Raw genomic sequence first — 21,846 nt, 5'->3', positions numbered from 1 at the left:
GCGGGGGTGATCGACGTATTACCCATCAGGTCCAGGAGCAGCTTTAGTTTGGCCGCATTGACCACATGTCCCATGACCGTGACATGGCGGTGGCGCGGTGTTTACGGTATTATTGGCATCCCGTACGCCGGTTGAATTAACCGGCCGGTGGGGATCGCCAATCTCGGGATTGTGGTGGTGTGTCATCTGATAGAATGCAGTTTCGTCGGTCACAATTACTTCTTGTTGTTTCGACATCTTCTTAGCTTGTTGGGTGGGTTTTGTTTTGTGTTTTTTTTTTTTTGTAAGGGATTTAACTAGCTTTTAGTATGGTATCCCCACAGACGGCGCCAATTGTTCCGGGTGTAGTTCCAGAGCAGATTTGTTACCACGTAAGCTTGTAGAATGATGACTTTGCTTGACTCTTCCTTTCGGCCTCTCCTGAAACAATGAACAAACTGAGGGCTCGGCTTGGTACCGAGCGAACTCACTCCGACGCTCAAGTCAGTAAACTTAAAAGGGATTAAGTTGTGTGTTACTTGGCACAAAGTATATTGTAGAGAGATAAGGAAGTTTATACCAGATTAGTATGTTTAATTAATTATTTGCGGATCCTTTCCTCAATGAGGGTTGAGGAGTATTTATAGACTTTCACCTTTTGTCACGTAGTGGCCAAGTGGCAGAGCAGGTGGAAAGACTGTTCTACCCTCGGCCGAGGGACCCATGGCAGGCCGGCGGGCCCTGTTGACTCCATGCCGAGGGGTCTTGGATGTGAGTACGCGGATATGTCTCCCGGCTGGCTAGTTGCCCAGCCGAGACCCGAGTGACAGGCCGACAGGCTGCGTCGGTTAGGCTGTCTAATACGTTGACTTGCTGTCTTTTGTCTTTGACCTTGCTCAATATGTTGACTCGGTCAGCGGGTGGAGAATATGCCCCATCAGTTTTTATACACGACACCGTCGCACACCCTTTACTTACTAGTCTATGTTGACGACATTATAGTCACTGGCTCCACCTCATCTCATGTGTCTTCCTTTATCGAGTCCCTTGCCACACGGTTTTCTTTGTAAGATTTAGGCAACTTATCGTATTTTTTAGGAGTCGAAGTCACCCCAAACCCCGCTGGTCTACTTTTGACACAGTCTAAATACATACATGACTTATTGCACAACCATCGCATGCTCGAGTCCAAGCCGGCTAGCACACCCCTAGCTGTGAACCCTCCTCTACACCTCGATGGGAGTCCTGAAATTAAAAATCCCACCGACTATCGTGCTATACTTGGTTGTCTTCAACATATTTCATTTACTCGGCCCGACATTGCCTTTGCTGTCAACAAATTGGCTCAGTTCATGCAACATCCAACCGAGCTTCATTGGAGTGCTCTTAAGCGATTGCTTCGTTATCTCAATGGCACGTCCCATGTTGGCTTGCAACTTTATCGTTCCTCGCCCTCTCGTCCCCATGCCTATTGTGATGCTGATTTTGCTGGGGATCGCGATTCTTATGTTTCTACGACGGGTTTGTCACTTATCTGGGTCGCAATGCACTCTCTTGGGCCTCCAAGAAACAGCGTGCTTTAGCTTGCACTTCTACTGAGGCCGAATTCAGGGCCGTTGCTACTACTTCCGCTGAACTCATTTGGTTACATTCTCTACTCACTGAACTTCGTGTTCCATTTTCTACACCACCGGTTATCTATTGTGATAACCTTAGCGCTACTCATTATTCTGCTAATCCCGTTTTTCATTCTCGAATGAAACATTTGGCTCTTTCGTTCCATTTTGTTCGTGAGCAAGTTCAACAAGGTCGACTTCGGGTTCAACACATTTCTGGAAATGATCAACTAGCTGATGCTCTTACAAAACCGTTATCTCGCCTTCGATTTGAGTCTTTGTTGTCCAAGATCGGTCTTTCCTTTGGGTCGTCCGTCTTGCGGGAGCGTGTTAGGAATACTTCTGTCAAATAGTCTTTCCTTAATCTAATTGTAATCTTTATTTTCCTATTATTGTACTTTCCAGTTTATGTAATTACCTTAGTTTATTTTTGATAGGTTTAAGGTAAATATTCTTAGGTAGCTTTCTTGTGTATGTTTGTACTCATTGAAAATCATCAATAACAATTAACCTTCTTCAAAACCTTACAATGTTAACCCAAAAATAGACATTTTCACAAATAGACTTGAACCTGCCCCGTGTTAGATACTCAGATCCATCTAAGAAGTCCGAGTAGCTAAATTTAATACCTTTCTGTATGTTCCTCAACGAGTAAAGGCGCCAACAGTGACAACATAAACAGAAGAATTTCTCAATTGCAGTCATTTCTCATGTTGAATTACAGTCCAGTATACAAAGATTGGCTCCCTCGCAAAAGGGCAGCAATAGTTTCTACATAAATTTTCCATCTACTGATCTTAAATCAAAGGAAGATAAGCGATTGATATTCCCAAGCAAGTCAAATTGAATGTCGACATGAAACTCCAGCAACTTGCCAATGCAACCATCATATTTGGAAGTCTAGCCTAGACTTGCTCAGAAATTGAGCGTGAATCTGTGGCCAACGATTTATATCGAGCTGCTGACTTCTGGACCATGATGCATGTTCAAGCCTTAAAGTAGCCGGAGTGAAGTTTGGATTTCACGAGTCGAGCCCATATACTGAGGGAGTTACTTTATTTCAAATTGTTGTGGGTTACAGGGTTAGTAATGGGTAAATGGGTGAAGTTTTTAAATTAAATGGGTTGGTCTCAATCTGTGGGTTCTGTAGAGAGCATATGCTAATAGCAGCGGAATCCAGAGACTATAAACTGGAAAATGTAGAATTGGATTCATCTCGTAGGCTTTCATCAGGGCTCTGCAACTCTGCAATAGAAACAATGTAGGGGTGAAAATACTAAAATGAAACAAGGACGGGGTCACGACTATTAGATCAGGTCGAGATGACCGATTCCAAGATCAATTCTCAAACCGAGAATTAATACTGTAGATGGAAGTTTAAGTGAAAAAAAAAAATGAACCGTCAATTCAACACAAAATGTGTTTGTCCATCCACAGCAAACACGACAATACCACATGACTGAATATGTTCCATAAAAAGAGATGCAGTCTTGTGCAGAAAGTTTACCTTGTAATGTCTGTACAAGATGCCCAAACAAACCAACATAAGAAACTTCCTGATCCACCGTCTACCAGTACAAGACTTGGAAGTTAAATCACAATGATCGTCTTCTTTCTTCCCTGAAAATGCCAAGAGATGTATCCTGTAGACTTCACTTTCCATGGCCAACCCGGTTACTAATATAAGAGAAGGGAAAACAACAAAAACCAGATGTGGGATAACAATCACCATAATATCGGGAAATGCAATGTACTCCAATTTTCTAGCGACATCTGGCTGTGCTATTACCCATCCCTTGTAGCTCATGTACCCTCTCTCGTTGCCATCGGTAAACACTAGACCATATAGCCATGGAAATAGAACAATGTAGAACAGGTATCCCAGAACTCCATACCATACCAAACGGAGCCTGAATAGTTCTGTTGAAACCCATCCGACACCGTTTATGAAATTTTTGTTGACCAAGAAATTCTGCAATGTATATTGTTTATTGGAGACACTAGTCATTGCTACTGGCATAAGTAGAACAGAAAGGAAAAGCCCAAGGCAAAGCCAAAGTATCGGAAAATACAATGCATCCCATTGGCAGCCCATAACCACAAACTCCTTCCATGTCCAGGATAGGAGCCCGCGAACACCATTAATTGAAAACGGCCTTAAATCAGTTAAGGTAGATTTGCCATAAATATCGGTCGCTTCTATTTGCAACCAGTATCTCTCGGGATTCCGATCCTCAAAAGCTTTAAAATTCCAAGGTGCAGCATAGAGATCTCCTCTAGAGTTGTCAAACTCAAGTTTCGTCATAGATGCCTCCAGAACAGAAGCAAAAGCTCCGAATTGTGAATCATAAACTTGAGCAACTACGGATATGAGCGGAATTGAAGAGAAAACCAAAGCTCTTATTGTCATGTAATCAGATTGGTCCACAGTTTGGCGCTCATACTCAGTTGATAAGGATGATCTCCACATCAACCGTGAATCCAGTGGAAACGTGGGTAAAATGAAAGTTTCTTTAAAATCAGATTTCAAACTGATGTCAACAAATGACGTGTGACCTCTATCAATGGCCACAATGCGCATGGCTCTACTCTTCCTCCAATCGCCCATTTCCCACTCCCAAAATTCCTGGTTTTCTGATGATGGACTTGGAGAACTCCGGGAGGGAGTCTGATATATATTTAGTTGTATAGAATTATTTCCAGGCTGATGATGCCGTTTCAAGTTTTTTCCAAACCTTGTATGGAGATGGCCACACAGATAAGCTGATATTGAATGCTTGAGAAATACATCTTTCAGCGTCTTTCCAGATTCTGATGTTGCAGAGAACGAAAGCGGAAAATGCCCAAATGAAATCTTCGTCACTGGTTTTGTTGGCTCAGTGTCCCATTGTGAGAGTTCGGAATCCAGCTCATCTAATAGTATATCTGTTGGATGGCCGAAAAGATTGGTTGGCCCTCTGAGGCCAACAGCCATCGTGCTGTCAATCCCAACAAAAAGATGCCTTCTCTTTCCTGTCTACATGATGCAGTATTGCAGTGAACATAGACTCTATAATAATAAATTGGATGTATATATTTGCAATCAAGTTTCTACTTGTCGGATGCTTATGCCAGTGTTTTATATGATACGGAGTAATACAACATCATCAGGGCCTTAATCCCAAAATGATTTGGGATCGGCGGACATGAATGATCCTTTGGAACCATCCATGGGTGAACGCACACCTCAAAATGCGAAAAAAATAGAAAAGGAAAAGTGAAAAACAAAAGGGGCCTGGGTACTTTCGAATGGTACCAAGTCTTTCTTTGGAATATTCTTGATTGGATCTCAACCAACATTGATTTGGTACTTTTGAATGGTATCGGAGCCTGGGTGACTTTTGAGCTTCCCAGTTAGCTAGTGATTTAGTGTATAATTAGCTACATTTCTAGCCGAAAAATCTTTCAAATGAGAGGCATATTAAGGTATAAATATATTGCCAAAGCCTCAATGACCTTAGGTAGTTCTTTGTTGTGCACCATCCAAACAAAACAGATGTGTAAAAAAACAACTAATGCCTGAAAGTCAATGCCAAATGATCGATTTTACCCACAATGAGACACACTAAGGAGCTTACCTGAAGTGTGACACCGTTTACTTTGCTAGTTCTACCAACTTGGCCATTGACACTGTACTTTGAATAGAAATCATACGAGTCACCAACATGTGGAACACCAAAATTATCATGATTCCCCCTAAGATCATAAAAGATGCCCTTGTCCAGTCCACTTTTCTTGACAACGTCTTCTATCACAGTCTGGTATTCCACCCACTCACGCTCATCTTGTTTCATGGTCAGCAAATCTTTGCTCTTTCCATCTAGCAGAAAAGAACAACATGGTTACTAAGGCATGACTGATGATATACTAAAAGTGATTATTGTTCAGGCAACGAATTATATTGTTCCACCTCCTCATTCCGCTGGCTGTGAAAAACTTATCAATTCATGTAAACTCCTATCGAAACTATTCCAGCAAATGCATTACTAACAACAAATCAACAATGATAGAAACAACATTACCCTAGTGTGTATGTCAAAAGGCTGCCGCCTCAGGCAAGGTAAGATGAGGTCAAATGTACACAATCCTAACCCTATGCTGCGATGAAACACAAAGAGGTTGGAGAATCACATCGGCAGTTAAGTGAATCATTTTGCTTTATTCTATCATATTTCAGAACCATAAAAACCAAGTTTTTGACTTCATTGGAAATGGAAGATTCACACAACAAAACAGAAAATGTCGATATGTTTACCCACTGAAATTTATTCTACCTCTTCATTTACACGGCTGTGCATAGATTCTCAATCTATGTAAGCCACTGTCAAAAGAGAGAATATCCTTCAGTATTAAGTCAAGTCTATTAATCTAAGGGTTATTCACTTATAAACAATTAGCTTTCGGTATCTATAGCAAAACTCCTCTTGAAAACAACTTCTTCCTTTATACTCCCTAAGGGTGTACCATATGGTAATACTCATACCTCATTCATGTTCAGCAGTCACCATCAAATTCTCAGAGCATAATTATGTACCATATGGTAATACTCATACCTCATTCATGTTCAGCAGTCACCATCAAATTCTCAGAGCATAATTACGCAACGCATCTAAAGACACGGCAATAATAAACCATTATCCCGTAGTTGATTACTATCAAATGTATGAGCATTGTTCTAAATTGCTTATTGGTCATTGCTTCAAAAATAACCGAAGTGAGAAAAAGTTTTGGGATTTTAGCATTCTCATCCAAAAGCAAATGTTATACTCGTAAAAGACTTCACTGCCAACAAATATCCGTTTCGAGCTGCATAGCAACATAACACAGCCTCTTTGTTTCAAATTGAACACTGGAAACATAGAGACCCTAACACTACCAAATGCAAAAGAAACATTCAGCAAGCACCCAAGCTGGAGAGCCACGCCGCCACGCATATAACAAAACACCTGCTTTCTCAGTCTTCCACTTGGGCCCCGTTCTTATGGAGTGAAATTATTTGAACTAAACTGAATTGAATTGAGTAGAATTGGAACTAAAATTGAGCAAGAAAAAAAACAGGGCCTAACAGACTATTCCACAAAGGTATCAGATAAGTGATTATCTTGGCGATCACATTGAAAAGGAAGCTTTCTCTCAAAGTTCTTCAATACATTTTATCAACAGCATGGTAACTTTAATCCAAACAGAGTTCAGGTAGGCGAACATGAACCCTTAAAAGAAATTATAAGAATGGAAAACAATAGGGGGCGGTGCCAACTCTAGGCTTTAATCTGAAGAGAATTTGGGGTGGGTAAACATGAACAGTCATAAGGAATTCTAAGAATGGAAAACAAGGGGTATGATACCAACATGCGGCTTAAACCCTTACGATATTTGCGGTTGGCAAACATGAACCTTTGAATAAATTGAAAAACTCATAAAAGGGGGGATGATAACAACACAAGACTCTACTCCTTACAGAATTTGGGTCAACCGTTCTAAGGAATTGTGAGAATGGAAACAAGGAGGACGATACCCGGCTTCAATCCTAACAGAATATGGGATTAGCAAACATGGACAGTTAAAATAGTAAGAATGTAAAGAGCGGGTGCTCGGGTGATACCAAGTACCAACGCTGCGAAACCATTGACATCATCCAAAAGCAAGAGAGAACAAAATAACAAACACCAAACTTCACAAACAACAACTTCCCTCTCTCCCAATCATTTGTTTATAGTTGCTTATGACACATAAACTAAGGCACAAATTCTTGTTTAAGACGGAGGTATCCACCACCTTAAACCTTAAGACGGGCTAAATACATACCAAATCACATGACAACTTACCTAGGAAATGCCAAAAGTTTTGTCCCTATTAGCACCATGTGGTAGTATTTGGATCCGTTTTAGAGATAAAACGGATACTCCATCTTAAGCAAGAACTAAGGCGTGACGAGGGAACCAATTATCACTATCGTTATTGAATGACAATTCCACAAAATGCATTACAAGCAATGACCAAACTACTCATTAAAATCATTCTCAAAACAGAAAGGTAAACAAACAACAAGGCACACAACATATAACAGGTAAACAAATGATCGGAACGGAGCAAACCCTATACAATCAAACTGATCAACAACTACCAATTAACAAACAAAAACAAACAAAACCCATTAAAATTAAACCAAAAGGGTATTACAAAACCCAATCAAATCAATCAAACTAATCAAAAAAAAAAAACCTGTAAGATCACCAGTGATGAGGACAAGTGATGGATTGATGAAAGAAAGAGTGGGACCCACAATGTTGATGAAATCGAGAGCTCTTTGAGGATGATGAACACTAAAATGAAGATCAGAGAGCTGCACCACCCAGATTACTGAATCTGGACCACCTTTTACTTGTATCACTCTACTTGAATTAGCATCTGTTGTAGTTGATTGTGTAATTTGAGCAAACACCATTAAAATGGTGAGAAGAGATGCTGTCAATTTGATGTCTGCCATTTTTTGTCTTTCCCACGCATCAGCTTCCGTTTCTCTGTTGATCGCTTGTCAAACATTGGCTTCAACGAGGAATGGAGTAAACGTAGACTTGTTAAAAGATGATGACCCGACTAAAAAAATCGACTCAAACCCGCTCGAAAATAAATTGGAAATAACCCGTCTTTTTAACCCGAACTTGAAAAACGACTAGACACGATAATAATCACCACATTGTTGACCCAAGACCGATCCATAGGTAAATTTATTGAAAATATATGTTTAAAGGAAATAATAAAATTAATTCCTTGTTATACGGGAGAGTTATTCAAACTTGTGTTGTTAGTCGCTATTATAGTAATATGATATGTCAACTAAATGGTTTCTATGGGAAGGTTAAGTTGATGTTGTGTTTGGTATTTGTTGGAACAACCACATAATTGTTTTTAGGGGTTGTTATGACCAGGCGGATTGGTTGAGGGGTGTTTGCATGGCTCTTGTTCGCTTATTGGCGTGGCTACTCGGTTTGTTGGTCCTTTGTGTGGTGGGTTAGATAACCAAGATGTAGTAAATTATTTTCCTTCATTAATTTCCTCCTACAAACTTTATTCATTGCTAACCACATAAGTGCATATTGTGTTCGTCGCTCATTAGCTCAGCTGTCTTAATGGTCCTTGTGAGCTTTCATCTAGTAGATGTTATCGATGAAGACTTACTCCGTCAAAATGTTGCAGAATCTTGGCATTATTGTGTCATTAGGTAACGAAACTACACCTCGTATATGTTCCGTTCATTTCATGGATAATGAAAACTTGGCTAACTAAATAAAGTGACGACGGAGAATATAAAGGTGGCTATATTCGTTTCTGTTAAAAGAGTGAATAAGAGAAGATAAGAAAGAGGTTGTCTATAACGATAACATTGTTCATTAAGAAAAGTAAAGATAATTTAGAAATGATGTCTAGCTCGAAGAAAGACGTGTGAGCCCATGTCAACTTGGAAGAAAGCGGCCTTTCAACAAGTTAATATGTTTTTCAATCAATGGTGAAAATAAAATCTCATACAAAGATGTGTGTTCATATTTGGTTGGGTAACACTTTGTGTTTCTCAAATCGAAATATATTTACAAAAAAAAAGAAGACCTATTGTTTGTATCATCATCAACATAATAATGAGAAAGTTATTCAAAATTACAAAACACGGTGTACTTAAAAGCTTAAGCAATAAATAAAAACTTTCCGAGGATCTGATTAACCCAGAGTTCCCAAAATCATAGCAGACTTGAGATAGATCGATCTTCTCAACATTTGCTATTATCGAACTCCAGGCTAGATCCCTGTGCATTTTCCCTAACATACAACTCTAATAACAAATATAAAAATAAAAATTATAGCAACCAACCATCTAGACCCTGCACCCTAATCTCTAAACATTTGATACAATTCTTAGGTGTCATTCCAGACGGTAAAGATAGGAACACCTCCACCATCAGGACCACCAACAACCGTTGCAATGCCACCGCCTCTCGTCGCCGGGATAGCAGTTGGGACCCAATTGGTACAAGCTGACCCTTGATCATAAGTACCTACTGCTCCTCTAACATTCCCATTATTATTACCTTGTTGTCCAAGGTTATAATAGTAATTTTCATACCCATTCACATTGCCACTCCCATTCTCATCATTGGCAACAACTGTGGGCCCATAAGGCCCACCAGTCCCACCCCCATACATCAGATTATGCATTTGAAAGAAATCAAGAGTCCCATTATTCAATTGGACCTGGTGGGTCGGATCTTGGTAATGGGTCGACCCGCTCGTGTCCTGTTCTTGCTTACACCATGTATTCCCTCCATATGGATAGCTCATTGTAAATTGTTGGGCTTGTTGAGCTTGTTGGGCCGAGTGGAATGCAATACTGGGCCAAGATTGGTAATTGGGTAGCCCATTATTTTGATCCAATGCTAGCTGAGAACTGTTGTTGGACTCATTTTGGGCCGCAATCGTTGCGGCCCGGATGATGTGGGCATTGTCAAGGGTGGAGTTTAATTGTTCTGCTTCTTTCAGTCTCTTAGCTGCCCCTCCAATGGGAAGATTTGTGCTTTCTAGAATAGCTTTGACATCGTACCTGTAGTGACGGGGCCAGGATTAGAAGTTAGAGTAGCTAAATATGGATTGAAATTTCGGGGATGAATTTGAGTCGTATACCTGTTTATCTCAAAATTCGTCACTGCATTTAGTCCTCTAAATTTTATTGCTGCTATGTCGTATGCCTCGGCTGCTTCTTCTTGTGTGCCTATTTACCAATATAAGTCGCTTAGCTTTATGTACGAGGAAATAATTGAGGTAACAATTTAGCGATACTAAAATATTCACAAAAGATGTTTTCTTTTATGTCGAAATTTACGGATTTATCCGTCTTAAATCAGAATTTGTGGTTTAAGAATGTGCATGTTTTACTTACTGAAAGTGCCCAAATAGAGGTCTTTGTTGCCTGCAACTCTGCCAATCCTAGCTTGCCAACGACCATGCTGATGATGCCTATTTAAAATTAATTATTTTAGCAAATTTATGGATAATTAACTAATTTTAGGGTTTTTCTAACCTATGCCCACTAGACATAGGATAAGAAACCAAAATAGGAAAGAATTATATGTGTTTCTTGTAAAGAGAAGTAAAAGTGTTGGGATATTGCAATTTCCCATAAAAATAGCATATAATTCTTTCCTATTTTAATTTCTTATCCTATGCCTAGTGGGCATAGGTTAGAAAAACCGCTAATTTTATATTACTATAAACAGAATTTATTATTTAATAATCTTAGTTTAATTATTATTAAACATGAAATTAAGCAAAATGTACGTGTTTGGTGGTAGAAAGTGGGGAAAAGAAGCTACAAAATTCCTGCAATAGTTGCAGGCACAGCTAACATGGGCACATGACACTGTACCTTTTAATTTGGTCTTCTTTGACAGTCAAACACATTTCATATAATCATATAATTAATTAATTATTTTAATAAGTAATTATATTGGTTTAATATAAAGTTTTGCATGTGACAAAGTGAATAAATTATGTCCAATGCACACGCATTGTTGTAATCTTGTGTAGAGTAATTTGCAATAAAAAAAAAAAACATTATTAAATTTGTTTTTAAAAAATATAAATAGATGAGAATAGCAAGATGTATAGATTCGGTGTAATCCTGGACATATAGTAGAAAAATCATATAAAAAATTATTAGTTGAGAAGATTTGGATGGTGGTATAACATTCTCTTATACATTTAATACTTTATCTCTAAGTAAAGATTGCATTTTTCAGGATCTGGTCAAAATTCCGTTAAATTCAATTTATACGATCATCATATTACTTTTAACTTGGATCACGAATGATCGATTAAAAACTTTCTACAGAAGTTTAACATCAGAAGTAAAAATTACTGATTCCTTGTTAAAATTTGGACTTTCGATAAATAAGGTAACAAAATTGAAATCTAATACTCGTACTAGAAGGAAGGTGAAATAGCCTTATCTAATGCTATTGAGTTTTGACACCGTCTTTTCAGATATATTACGTAAATATGAAAGTAATTACCTTGTTACTCCTCGATAAATGGATGCTCCACGGGAAAAGCCACTACTTTTCCTGCATTAAAATGTGTTAGTAATTAGTATATTGCGTATTTGCGTGCATTAAGCATTGAAATTATAGAATACGATTATCTTACAATATAAATTGATCATTTTGTTGATCAAATATTCATTTATTAATATCAACAAATATGAGTACAACTAGTTTCATACCGTTTTATACCGTTAGTCTCAAGTTCAAAAAGTTAACATGTTTAATAAATACTCGTATAGCCACTTTACATAAGATTTGTGATCATCTATATATTTGACATTCTCAAAAATAAAAACAAAAACATATAAAGCTCATTCTTTAATATCTTTCTTTCAAAATACAAAAGTAAAATTACTACGTATATTTTATAATATAAGTTTCTTATATGTATGATATTACGTTTTTACTAGAATAATAATCAAATAGGCACCTTAAAACAACTCATGTAATGTACAAAAGTAAAGAGAGTAAATAAATTAAACTATTTTAGGGTAACACTAAAACTTGGGAGAGACGGTCTCTCACTAAATTATTGAGAGACCAATCTTTCGTACCCTTTTATTTGTATTTCGTACCCTTTTGTTGTTGATCGTAACATAATAATTTCGTACCTATTTATATAATAAATGTACCCATTTTATCATTAATCATAATTTGTACCTATTTTATTACCTTTAGTACCACTTTTTCTTAAAATTGTACAATGGTCTCTCAATAAAACTTATTAAGAGACCGTCTCTCAGGAGACCTACTCTTTAGGTAAAATGAATTACCTTCTAAGGGAGGCTACATATTCTTGACGAGTCATATTCTTCATGTCCTCAATTTCCTTCTCATACTCACTAATCTAAGAATTCCAACACACAAAAAGAGTTAATAAACATTATACAATTGTATTAAGCATAAAATAATGTCACTACTACTAATACAAGAGATGAGACAAAATACACAATAATGATGCACTTATCATTAAAATATGCTTCCACAATGAATTAAAAGGGCGATTTTGATGCTGATCGATCTGGACATAGGTCATTGATCGAATAACACTTCTCATGACTTTACATCTGAAATTTATTAGTTGTCAAGTGAGGATGATCTAAGCGTCCCTATTAACTCCTACATGATTCTGTCACTGCTTTTTTATGCTTAAGGACTATTTTAAAACACTAAAAACAACTCTATGCTAACTCTTTGAGTAGTGAAATTTGTAAATAATTTTGCAAATGAAAAACAAAAAAATAAATGGAAAAACTATTAAAAAGTCGTTTTAAACAAATTCTTATATAATACACCATTACACAATAATTTTAATAATTAATTGATAGTGTCAAATTGTGACGAGTCAATAGGTTAATGTTATCACAATAAACATGCTTGATACCGTGTTTTAGTTGGACTTGTTGTAATATACCGGTTTGCACTTTTGGTTGTAATTTTAGAGCCTTAGCTTATAACTTACCAAGGTGAAAGAGGAGACGCAAAGGTAAGCCAATGGAAAGTGAAAAGTCAAGAAAAGTAAGCTAATGGAAGATTTGATGCCTTGGCATAGACAAACAAGAGCCAAATGAAGAATTGAAAACTCGGTTTCACAAGGGTCAACTTCAAATGGATATATCTCGAGTTCTAGAGCTCGTATCGACGCAAGGCCAATTGGAGGTGAAAGCTTGTGATCTTAGCTTTCCAACGGTAGGTCACACGCCTCGTTTGTCCAAGAAACGAGAGAGATATGGGCTTCGCAAGATGCTGCTGTCAGTCTGAGTGCGCAGCCTGCGCATAATTGTGAGCAGCCTGCGCTTCTACGCGCTGCTCTGGATTTCGCAATTCTAGTTCCGTGTTTTGGGCTTTCTTAAGGGACTTAACCTAGATTCTCGTGCCTCCCTATATATATCTAGAATTTTGAGATCTAAAAGGGGACTCCCACTCTCATCTAATCATCTAAGTATTGAATAATCTCTAGAAATTTGTAGTAGCAAGAACAATTTATTTTGGGAGAAAGTTGTAATCTTTTAGCTTTGGATGTTAATCTTTCCTCATTTCTTGGGTTTTTCTAAGAAGATGGAAGGCTAATCTTTCCATTGCTTGATGTAATTTGATCAAAGTATCCAACTTTGGTGATTGTAAGACTCTTAAACCTCTCTTAATTTATCTAATGCTCTTTTCTTGTGCTTAATTTCTTTTGTTGAGTAATTGAATGTTTGGGTTGGTCATCCTTGCATGTTATTCACTTGACTAGTGTAAATCCTAAGGAAATTGTCTAATTTAGTTGGGATTGTTGAAGCAAGTTTGTTGTTTGTTGAATTGGTTTAAAGGATTCTTACAACAAATAGAAAAGTCCATGTCTTTTGCTCATTTGTATGGTTTAATCTTATGAGGAATTGATCCTAGCTTCATCTTTTGGTAAATTCTTAATGCTCATGCTTAGTCTCCTTTCATGGTTTAATGATTTGTTGCTTAAGCTTGAAGGGTATGTGTAGATGGTTTAATTTACATGTATCAACATCTTGAGGTGATAGTATTGGGTAGATAATTGTGAGAGAGTAAAAAGAGTCAAGCTTTACCATTGTTGGGTTACTAAGAGAGAATTACATCAAGTATTCCCCTTTATATTGAATCTTGCATACTAGTTGTTTGTTGAATTGTCTCAATAGGAAGATCTCCAATCTTTACTCATTTTCCCATGTTTGTTTCCCAAAACCAATCCTTTTCCATCTATGTTTCCCACTAGTTGATCCTTGTTAATAGCCATTGTTTGTGATTATTGCCTTTTGTTAAGTTTAAGTTGGTATTAGGATCTTAATTAGTAGTAGAGACCTACTTAGTTGTCAATAGTTTACAAATTCAAGTTTTTAGTCTTAAATCCCTTCTCTTGGGTTCGACCCTTACTTCCCTTTACTACTATTCTTAATTGCATAGTGTAGAGTTGAGTTTGGCTTTATAAATTGTTAATTTGGTAGTTAATTCTAGTATATTACGACACCTAGGTTATTCCCTATCATTAATTTATCGAAAATAAATGAGATATGATCTTTATATTAAACTTACAGGGAAATTAGTGGTGGTAGTGGTACCCCAATATTTTAAGGCAGCCAAATCATAAGCTCTAGCCGCTTTTTCTTCTTTATCATAACCTCCTGAAATTATATATACAAAATAAGGGAATAATATCAGCAATTAATTTTTGTTTATATTAGATCCATTTGATTCTATTGATCTTATTTTTATATAGAATCTAAGTACCATAATTAACAATTAAAAGGGCTTAAAAAGGAACTTTTTGTTCTCCACTAAATCAACTTACCCAAATAAACTGCAAGTAATCCAGCAACAATCCCAGATAATCAACATCAAATGCATGATAATAAGACAACAAAAAAGAAATAGATTAGTTCGTTATAATTAATTCGGTTTTTCTAATGTTTGCCCTAATGGCACACGTTAAAAATGTGTGCTCTTTGGGCACACGGTAGAAAAACAGTCTATAATTTAATTATATTATAGCATACAAAATCGACTCTTGTTGATAAAAATGTCACTAAATAGTGCAAAATAATAATTACCTTGTCTGCCCTTTCGAGTTTGCCCTTCTCTCCTACAACTATTATCCCATAGATGAGCTTCATATCTCCCAGTCCATCTATGTCTGAAAAGACGTATAAACATACGCTTTATCAGCAAACAAAAAAATATTATATATTCCGTATTATTATACTAGAATAAATTGGTCACATGTTAGAAAAACCGATAAATTATTAAAAAAAATTTATAAACCTAATTGATAATAATCAACAAATGAACCACAAACACAAATGGTGATTATTATGAGCAAGTTCAATGAATAGTCCAACACACCACATATAAAGTTCTTAATAACATAGTCCAAATTAAAATGTATAGAAATTTGAAATAATACGATTATCGAGTGCATTGGACAGTACAATAAACCAAATAATTCAAATTTCAAGAAAACAAACTTAAAATTAGTACTACTATAATCACATTATTAAAATCCATACGAATATATTTAAGCAAATTGTTTTCGTACTTTATAAGATTACTAAGTAATATTAATATTAAATAACAATTAGTCTTACTTATAATCGTTGTAAGTTACAACAAATGGGCATTCCACCCCGAAAAAAAGGTTGGTTTAGATAGTTTTTCATTCTTGTTGTAAATATTCATATTACAACGTTTATAAACAAGATTGTATGTAAAATAAAATAAAAGAAACAAGTATATGTACCTTGTAACACCACGATAAATGGAAGTACGTTGTCCAAAAGTTTCAATAGATTTCCTAGGGACAGCTTCAAGTGCACCACTTTGAACATCAACATTATTATTATTGTTAGTAGCAACAATAGTATTGTTATTAGAAACACTATCACTTTGTTGTTTACTACTACTATTTTCAGACAAACTACTCTCAACATCACCACCACTATCACCACCACCACAACCGCCACCCGTTGCCAATAATGGTAACGCGGCGACACCTGAGTGGAGCCCAGTCCCCATTGAAAGTGATAGGGATTGGGCTCCCGTGCCGCCGACATTACCACCATTATTGATGTTATTCTTGCTCATCATCACCACTTCTTGTTGACTTGGGTGGTTTGATCTTAACCATGACTTGATCATTGAAACATTTAGGCCATTATTATTTGTAGTGCTACTATTTTCATTATTATTATTATAATTATTATTAGGGTTATTAGGGTTTGTCATAGTGTTGATATCAAACATGTAATTTCCATTGTTTTGATGATTATTATTATTATCTCTAAAAGAGTGACTATTTCCTAAGAAATTCTCTAACTTTGGTTGCTCATCTTCTTGGTTTCCCATTAGCATGCTCATTTCTGAACATCCCTTCATATTATTCCAATCTGCATATATTCACACACAACAACACTTCCTTAGTTAAAACCATAATTAATCATATCACCCTACTTTCTTACAATAACATAATTTTATATGAGTAAGTTTTGGGTAAAGCGGTTTTACATTAATATGATTGTAAAACAGATTCAAACATCTAGTGGAGAAAAATGGATACTAAAAGATCCTGTTATACCATAAATTTGAGTAAAACCGCCTTACACAAGTATTTTTTATTTGTTATAACAAAATACTTCAATTAATTAGTTACTTTTTGTGGGTTAGGGTTTTCATAGTGTCATTAACAATTAGAAAACTTAAAATAATAATAATATATTAATAATTAGGTTAATCATGCTTTAAGTCACTAGTTTATTAAATTTGGTAAATAGACTTTCCTATACTTTATTTTGAAGAAATGGTAAGTAGGGTTTATCATTATATATTACATACATGAAATGATATTATTAAAAAAGATACAAAACAAATAGAATAATAATTACCTTGAGATTGATTATCACTTGATCTATGGAAAGCTTCAAGGATGTCAAAGGAAGAAGGAGCCGTTGAGTCAGAACCAAGATCATAACATTCTCCGGTACCGGAAAGTCCACCATGATTAGAACCTTGAGAAGGGATTTCTTGAGGTGAAAGTGAAAACCCTAACCAATTCATTGATGCCATTTTAATTATATGAAGCAAAAAAAATAAAAATGAAAATAATATGTTTGATGACTATGATGAGGGTTTCTAATTTGAATGATTAAATACTATTTGTGTGAAGGAAAATAGGGTTAAAAATAAGGGTAAAGGGTATAATAGTTCATGCATGAAATAGTGAAGATTTAGAGATGAATAAGAAGAAGAAAAATTGAGTAAATAATGGAGAGGAAGAAGAAAGCATTTTGAGGAAGAAAATATAAAATTTGAAGAGGTAAATTGTGAGGAAAAGAATGGTAGGAACGGTCAAAACTATGTAGACAATTTTGTTTCTTCCAAAGCATTTCTAACATTAAATTAATATAACCTCTCTATCTTTATCATAGAATAGAAGTATATTATACGAGAAATATCTTACGAGTATGAAAAAGATGTATGTGGAAACCGTACAAGTGAAGGGTATTTAGCCTAATGCAGAAGTTGAATAATTAATGGTGTTCCTAGTTGCCCTCTAGTGATACTATTAATCTTTTGTAAGACGATATTAACTCTGTTTTTATTATTTGTTTACCTTTTATTAAAATACTTCTTATAAATAATAAAAAAGGTAAATAAACTATTTAGACGGAAGAAATATAATATAAGTACTTTTGCAAGAAGAATATGCGTAATTTTCAAAAAAAAAAAGTAATTATTAAAATAAATATCCTATAGCAAGTACCTGTGTAAGATTGCTTACAGAAGTTTTGGATACATGTTAATGATAATATTAGTAGGGTGATCGATGATGGTTACTTGGTTATTAGGGTAGTACACTAGTACCACACTAAGATGAATAAGGAGTAGTTAATCAAAATCATTAACATTATTGAATATTGTTAATAACCATAAAATGAACATAATTTTGTTACTTCGTCGTCATTTAAATGTGTTTTAGTGTGAAAATGAAATCAATTTCAATTATGTAACAGATTTGATTAGGCGCGTTAATATTTGTTATGTCTTGTATTGGGCTTGAAGTCGTTCCAAACCCTAATGACTTATGTATAAACATGATATTGAGATGAATAAGAATGACGGATATTTCCGTGTTAATAGCATATTAATCCTAACTAATAATAAATAATTGTACTCCAATTATATTTGAGAAGATTTGTGAAAAAGCAAATGAACAAGAATTGTTACTTAAGATAAACACAAAATGGGATCAACGAATCCGAATTAATAAAGGAAAGGCGAATGATGTTGAAGTACCATGTTGGTACAGGGAAGCACAATCAAGACTTTCTGTCCCCTCAGAAAAAGATAATAACTCAAGTAATTAATATTAGATGAAAAATTAAAGGTATAGTAGAAGATTGAAGTACTATGAGTACTAATTAAATAAATTTAATTTAATATTTCTGTATTATTGTGCTAACACAGTACTATCAGTTACCAAGTGTGGAGTAATTAACCCTAGAAAATTTGATAAAAATTACGAGTAGTTATATACTTATATGTGCGTTCAAATTATTGGATTTGTGCTTTAAATCTGTTAAGCGGCGTTTCGAACGACTATAACGGGTCTCCCTGACCGTATCTAATATTGTATATATGGGCAAGGGTTATTTTGTTTTTGGTCATGTAGATCTTTTTGTATTAAGTCTTTAGTACTGTATATAATAAACTCTTTAAACACTTTAAACAGTTATGCATATTATAACTTTCTGAATTTGCTAGCAAAAGTGGAGTCTAATGGTTAAAATAAAGTTGGGTGAAACTCTCAAGGGTTTTAGGTTCAAGGCTCATCAAGAGCAATCTTATGGGGGTAAAATGGCTGATGCTATGTCTTAGTTTCTAAATTTTGAGTCTGTTGCCCCCCAAAAAGGGTGGTTGACCTGTGTACGTGGTTTGCAGATTATCATTTATGTCGGGGGTTTTACCGAGTGCACATCAAAGTAGCGGCTGGGGGTTCCCTTGTTATCCCAAAAAAAAAAATACTTTCTGAATTTCAATATATGGAATCTATAAACACCTCAATCTCAATAAAACTCTCATCCCTTATAACATATAGATGTAACTAACACACTGTTAAGTCATTTCTGTTTATCTTTTATAACTTCTGTTATAGCACACAAATATACTGACTATCTTTATTGTATATATACACACAATGACACTTTATTTTCAACAAAAAATTTATTCCGATTAAAAATGGACAAGCTGAGCATATCTCGTGCCAAGAATTCTTAACTAATAGGAATATTTATAATAGTTGGGCCTCAACCATCACCTTAAGGTTTTGGTTGAGATGGTTCATCTATCATGATATCAGAGCCAGTGTGACCGGAGGTCACGGGTTCAAATCCGGGTTCAAATCTTGGCAACCTCAAAACTCCTCAAAACTCGAAGTGGAAACCCAGCACACGGTACGGGAGAGCCGATGCACAACTAACCATTCTTCAAGCCCAACGGGCATTTGAGTGAGGGTGTTAATATAAATATTTATAATAGTTGGGCCTCAATCATCACCTTAAGGTTTTGGTTGAGATGGTTCATCTATCATTAACCAAGTAAAGAGACATTTTATTTTTATATAAATCTGACAAAAAGGTAGAAAGTTATGCATAAGATCATAGTTAATTTATTTGCACAACTAATTTTTTGGCGATTTCAGTTGCAAGAAGTTACGAAGTTGCTTATTCGACATTTTGAAAAATTTGAAGATCGATCAATGTCGACAAAAATTGATTATTTGTTAAATTATTGATAGGTAAATAAATATTATCGTACAAGTACACAACTTAAAGACGTAATACAGAAAATATACTCCGTATTTCAAATAAAAACCATCATTATATATAGTTGCTCTTAGTCCTTGAACTACCTCTTATTGATACGATTTTTTACTCAAGTTTAATAATATTTCTACCTTAATCAACTCTAAACCCTATGGATTTGGTTAAAATTAAATCTAAAACATCCATTGTCATACACCCAATCAATTTTCATGCACGTATCAAAACTAAAGGATCCAAACTTAATAGTACCAAATTCTCTTAAACAGTCAGTACATAAACCATAGGACAAGACAACTACACACATGACACATCCTCTGAAAAATTGCATGGCATGCATTGATGATTTGATGCACTTATACACCGTTTCCTGTCAATGACCCGACCAATTATAATCTGAATAACTTGATTTGATATCCGATTTAGACTACAAAACAAATTGAAGAAGGGTTAAACACGACCTGATCTACTTGACTAACCATGAACGATAACCTTAGACCATCCCCAAGCAGTGGTCGCGCTAATTAGATCGCGACCCGATTTTACTCTTAATCTCACCTTATTAACCTTGACCCGTTTTCACCTCCCAAGCAGAACGTAGTCACAAATTAAACGATGAAGATGTTTTGACTCGAAAATCTTTACTAGTGTCAAATAAGTAAAAGATTGTTTGAGGCCTTTATAAACACCAAAATTTTATATTTTGGTATCTATTTAATTTAATAAAATCTTTAGTGTTTAGAGATAATTATCAATAAATATTGTTATAATATCTTAGATATTTTAGAAGGAGAGTAGATGGATTAACTCAAATAAAAGATCCCGTCTTCTTACTACCAATTTGTAGGTAGGATAGAATAAGTCACAAAACGTCCCCATAATTACAGGTTCAATTTTTATGGTTTACAGCCTCATGTAATAAATAAAAACTAATTTTTTTAGTACTCTGTAAATGGTATTCGAATATTGACATTTAGCCAGTATATTAGACTCCAAAAAGTTTAAGGTTTCAGTTTTCACAACATTTGAAACTTGCTATTAGACGGTTTTACGAATAGTCGTAAGGCAAATTAATCATTATACTTCACATTCACCAACCCTGCCTTGACCCAAGTACATTTATTTCCTTCACTATATTATTTGAAGTCTTCAATTCTAAAAAAAAAATGATAGAAACTGCCCTAGAAAAAACCCCCATAACTTTATCACATTATTCTCTGCCATATGAACAAAATGATGATGATATGAATACATGAATTACCATTTTTCTTTAGAATTAGTCTTGCTGAAGACGGGTCGGAGTAAGTGACGGATAATGCCACTCACAAAACGAATAGGGGGAACAAGGTGGGGCACCCCCATGCGCTTCCCTCTCTCCTTTATTTGGGTCATTTGTGAGGGAAAATGGTATCCGTCACTCCAAAGACACGAATACGTGCCGTCACAAATGAGATTTTGTGTTTTCTTTAATATAATTTGTATAAATTTGACTACCATATATCCCTCTCTTCTAATCATCAACCAACCTGCTGCACTCTGCAGGACTCCCCCGCTTCTAACGGGGGTTGCTCTCTTTCCTCTTTCATGTGTTGCACTTGCACACATTTCTATATTGCATGCATGACTTCCACTTTTTTCTCCTTTTCTTTTGTTTTATCTCTTCCTCCGTCCATTCTAGTTTTGGTACATAAATTATTGAATAAGACCGTTTTATTTGTGATAAGGGTAATTTCAGTAAAAAAAAATCATTCATTTATTACTTATAAATAATTGTCTTTTTATACAACTAGACTGTTTCAC

At 35.5% G+C, this 21,846-nt stretch overlaps 2 protein-coding genes across 2 annotated transcripts; both read right to left on the bottom strand.

The window, feature by feature from the left end:
- Positions 1-2,270: 2,270 nt before the first annotated feature.
- Positions 2,271-8,273, bottom strand: LOC141657742 (putative metallophosphoesterase At3g03305). Its single transcript, XM_074465076.1, has 4 exons — positions 7,857-8,273; positions 5,213-5,454; positions 3,103-4,611; positions 2,271-2,840 (listed from the first exon to the last, which is right to left on the bottom strand). The coding sequence occupies exons 1-4, from the start codon at positions 8,119-8,121 to the stop codon at positions 2,706-2,708; spliced, it is 2,151 nt and encodes a 716-aa protein (XP_074321177.1). The 5' UTR covers positions 8,122-8,273; the 3' UTR covers positions 2,271-2,705.
- Positions 8,274-9,542: 1,269 nt separating this feature from the next.
- On the bottom strand, positions 9,543-17,290 carry LOC141655701 (AP2-like ethylene-responsive transcription factor BBM). Its single transcript, XM_074462767.1, has 9 exons — positions 17,110-17,290; positions 15,969-16,614; positions 15,283-15,365; positions 14,768-14,856; positions 12,496-12,569; positions 11,693-11,743; positions 10,561-10,637; positions 10,305-10,392; positions 9,543-10,224 (listed from the first exon to the last, which is right to left on the bottom strand). Exons 1-9 carry the CDS (start codon positions 17,288-17,290, stop codon positions 9,543-9,545), a joined length of 1,971 nt encoding a protein of 656 aa, XP_074318868.1.
- Between the last annotated feature and the right edge of the window lie 4,556 nt (positions 17,291-21,846).

Source organism: Silene latifolia, chromosome 5 (genome assembly GCF_048544455.1).
Source record: "Silene latifolia isolate original U9 population chromosome 5, ASM4854445v1, whole genome shotgun sequence".
Lineage (NCBI taxonomy): Eukaryota > Viridiplantae > Streptophyta > Magnoliopsida > Caryophyllales > Caryophyllaceae > Silene > Silene latifolia.
The sequence above is the reverse complement of the archived record's forward strand: the minus strand, read 5'-3'. Positions and strand labels throughout refer to the sequence as shown.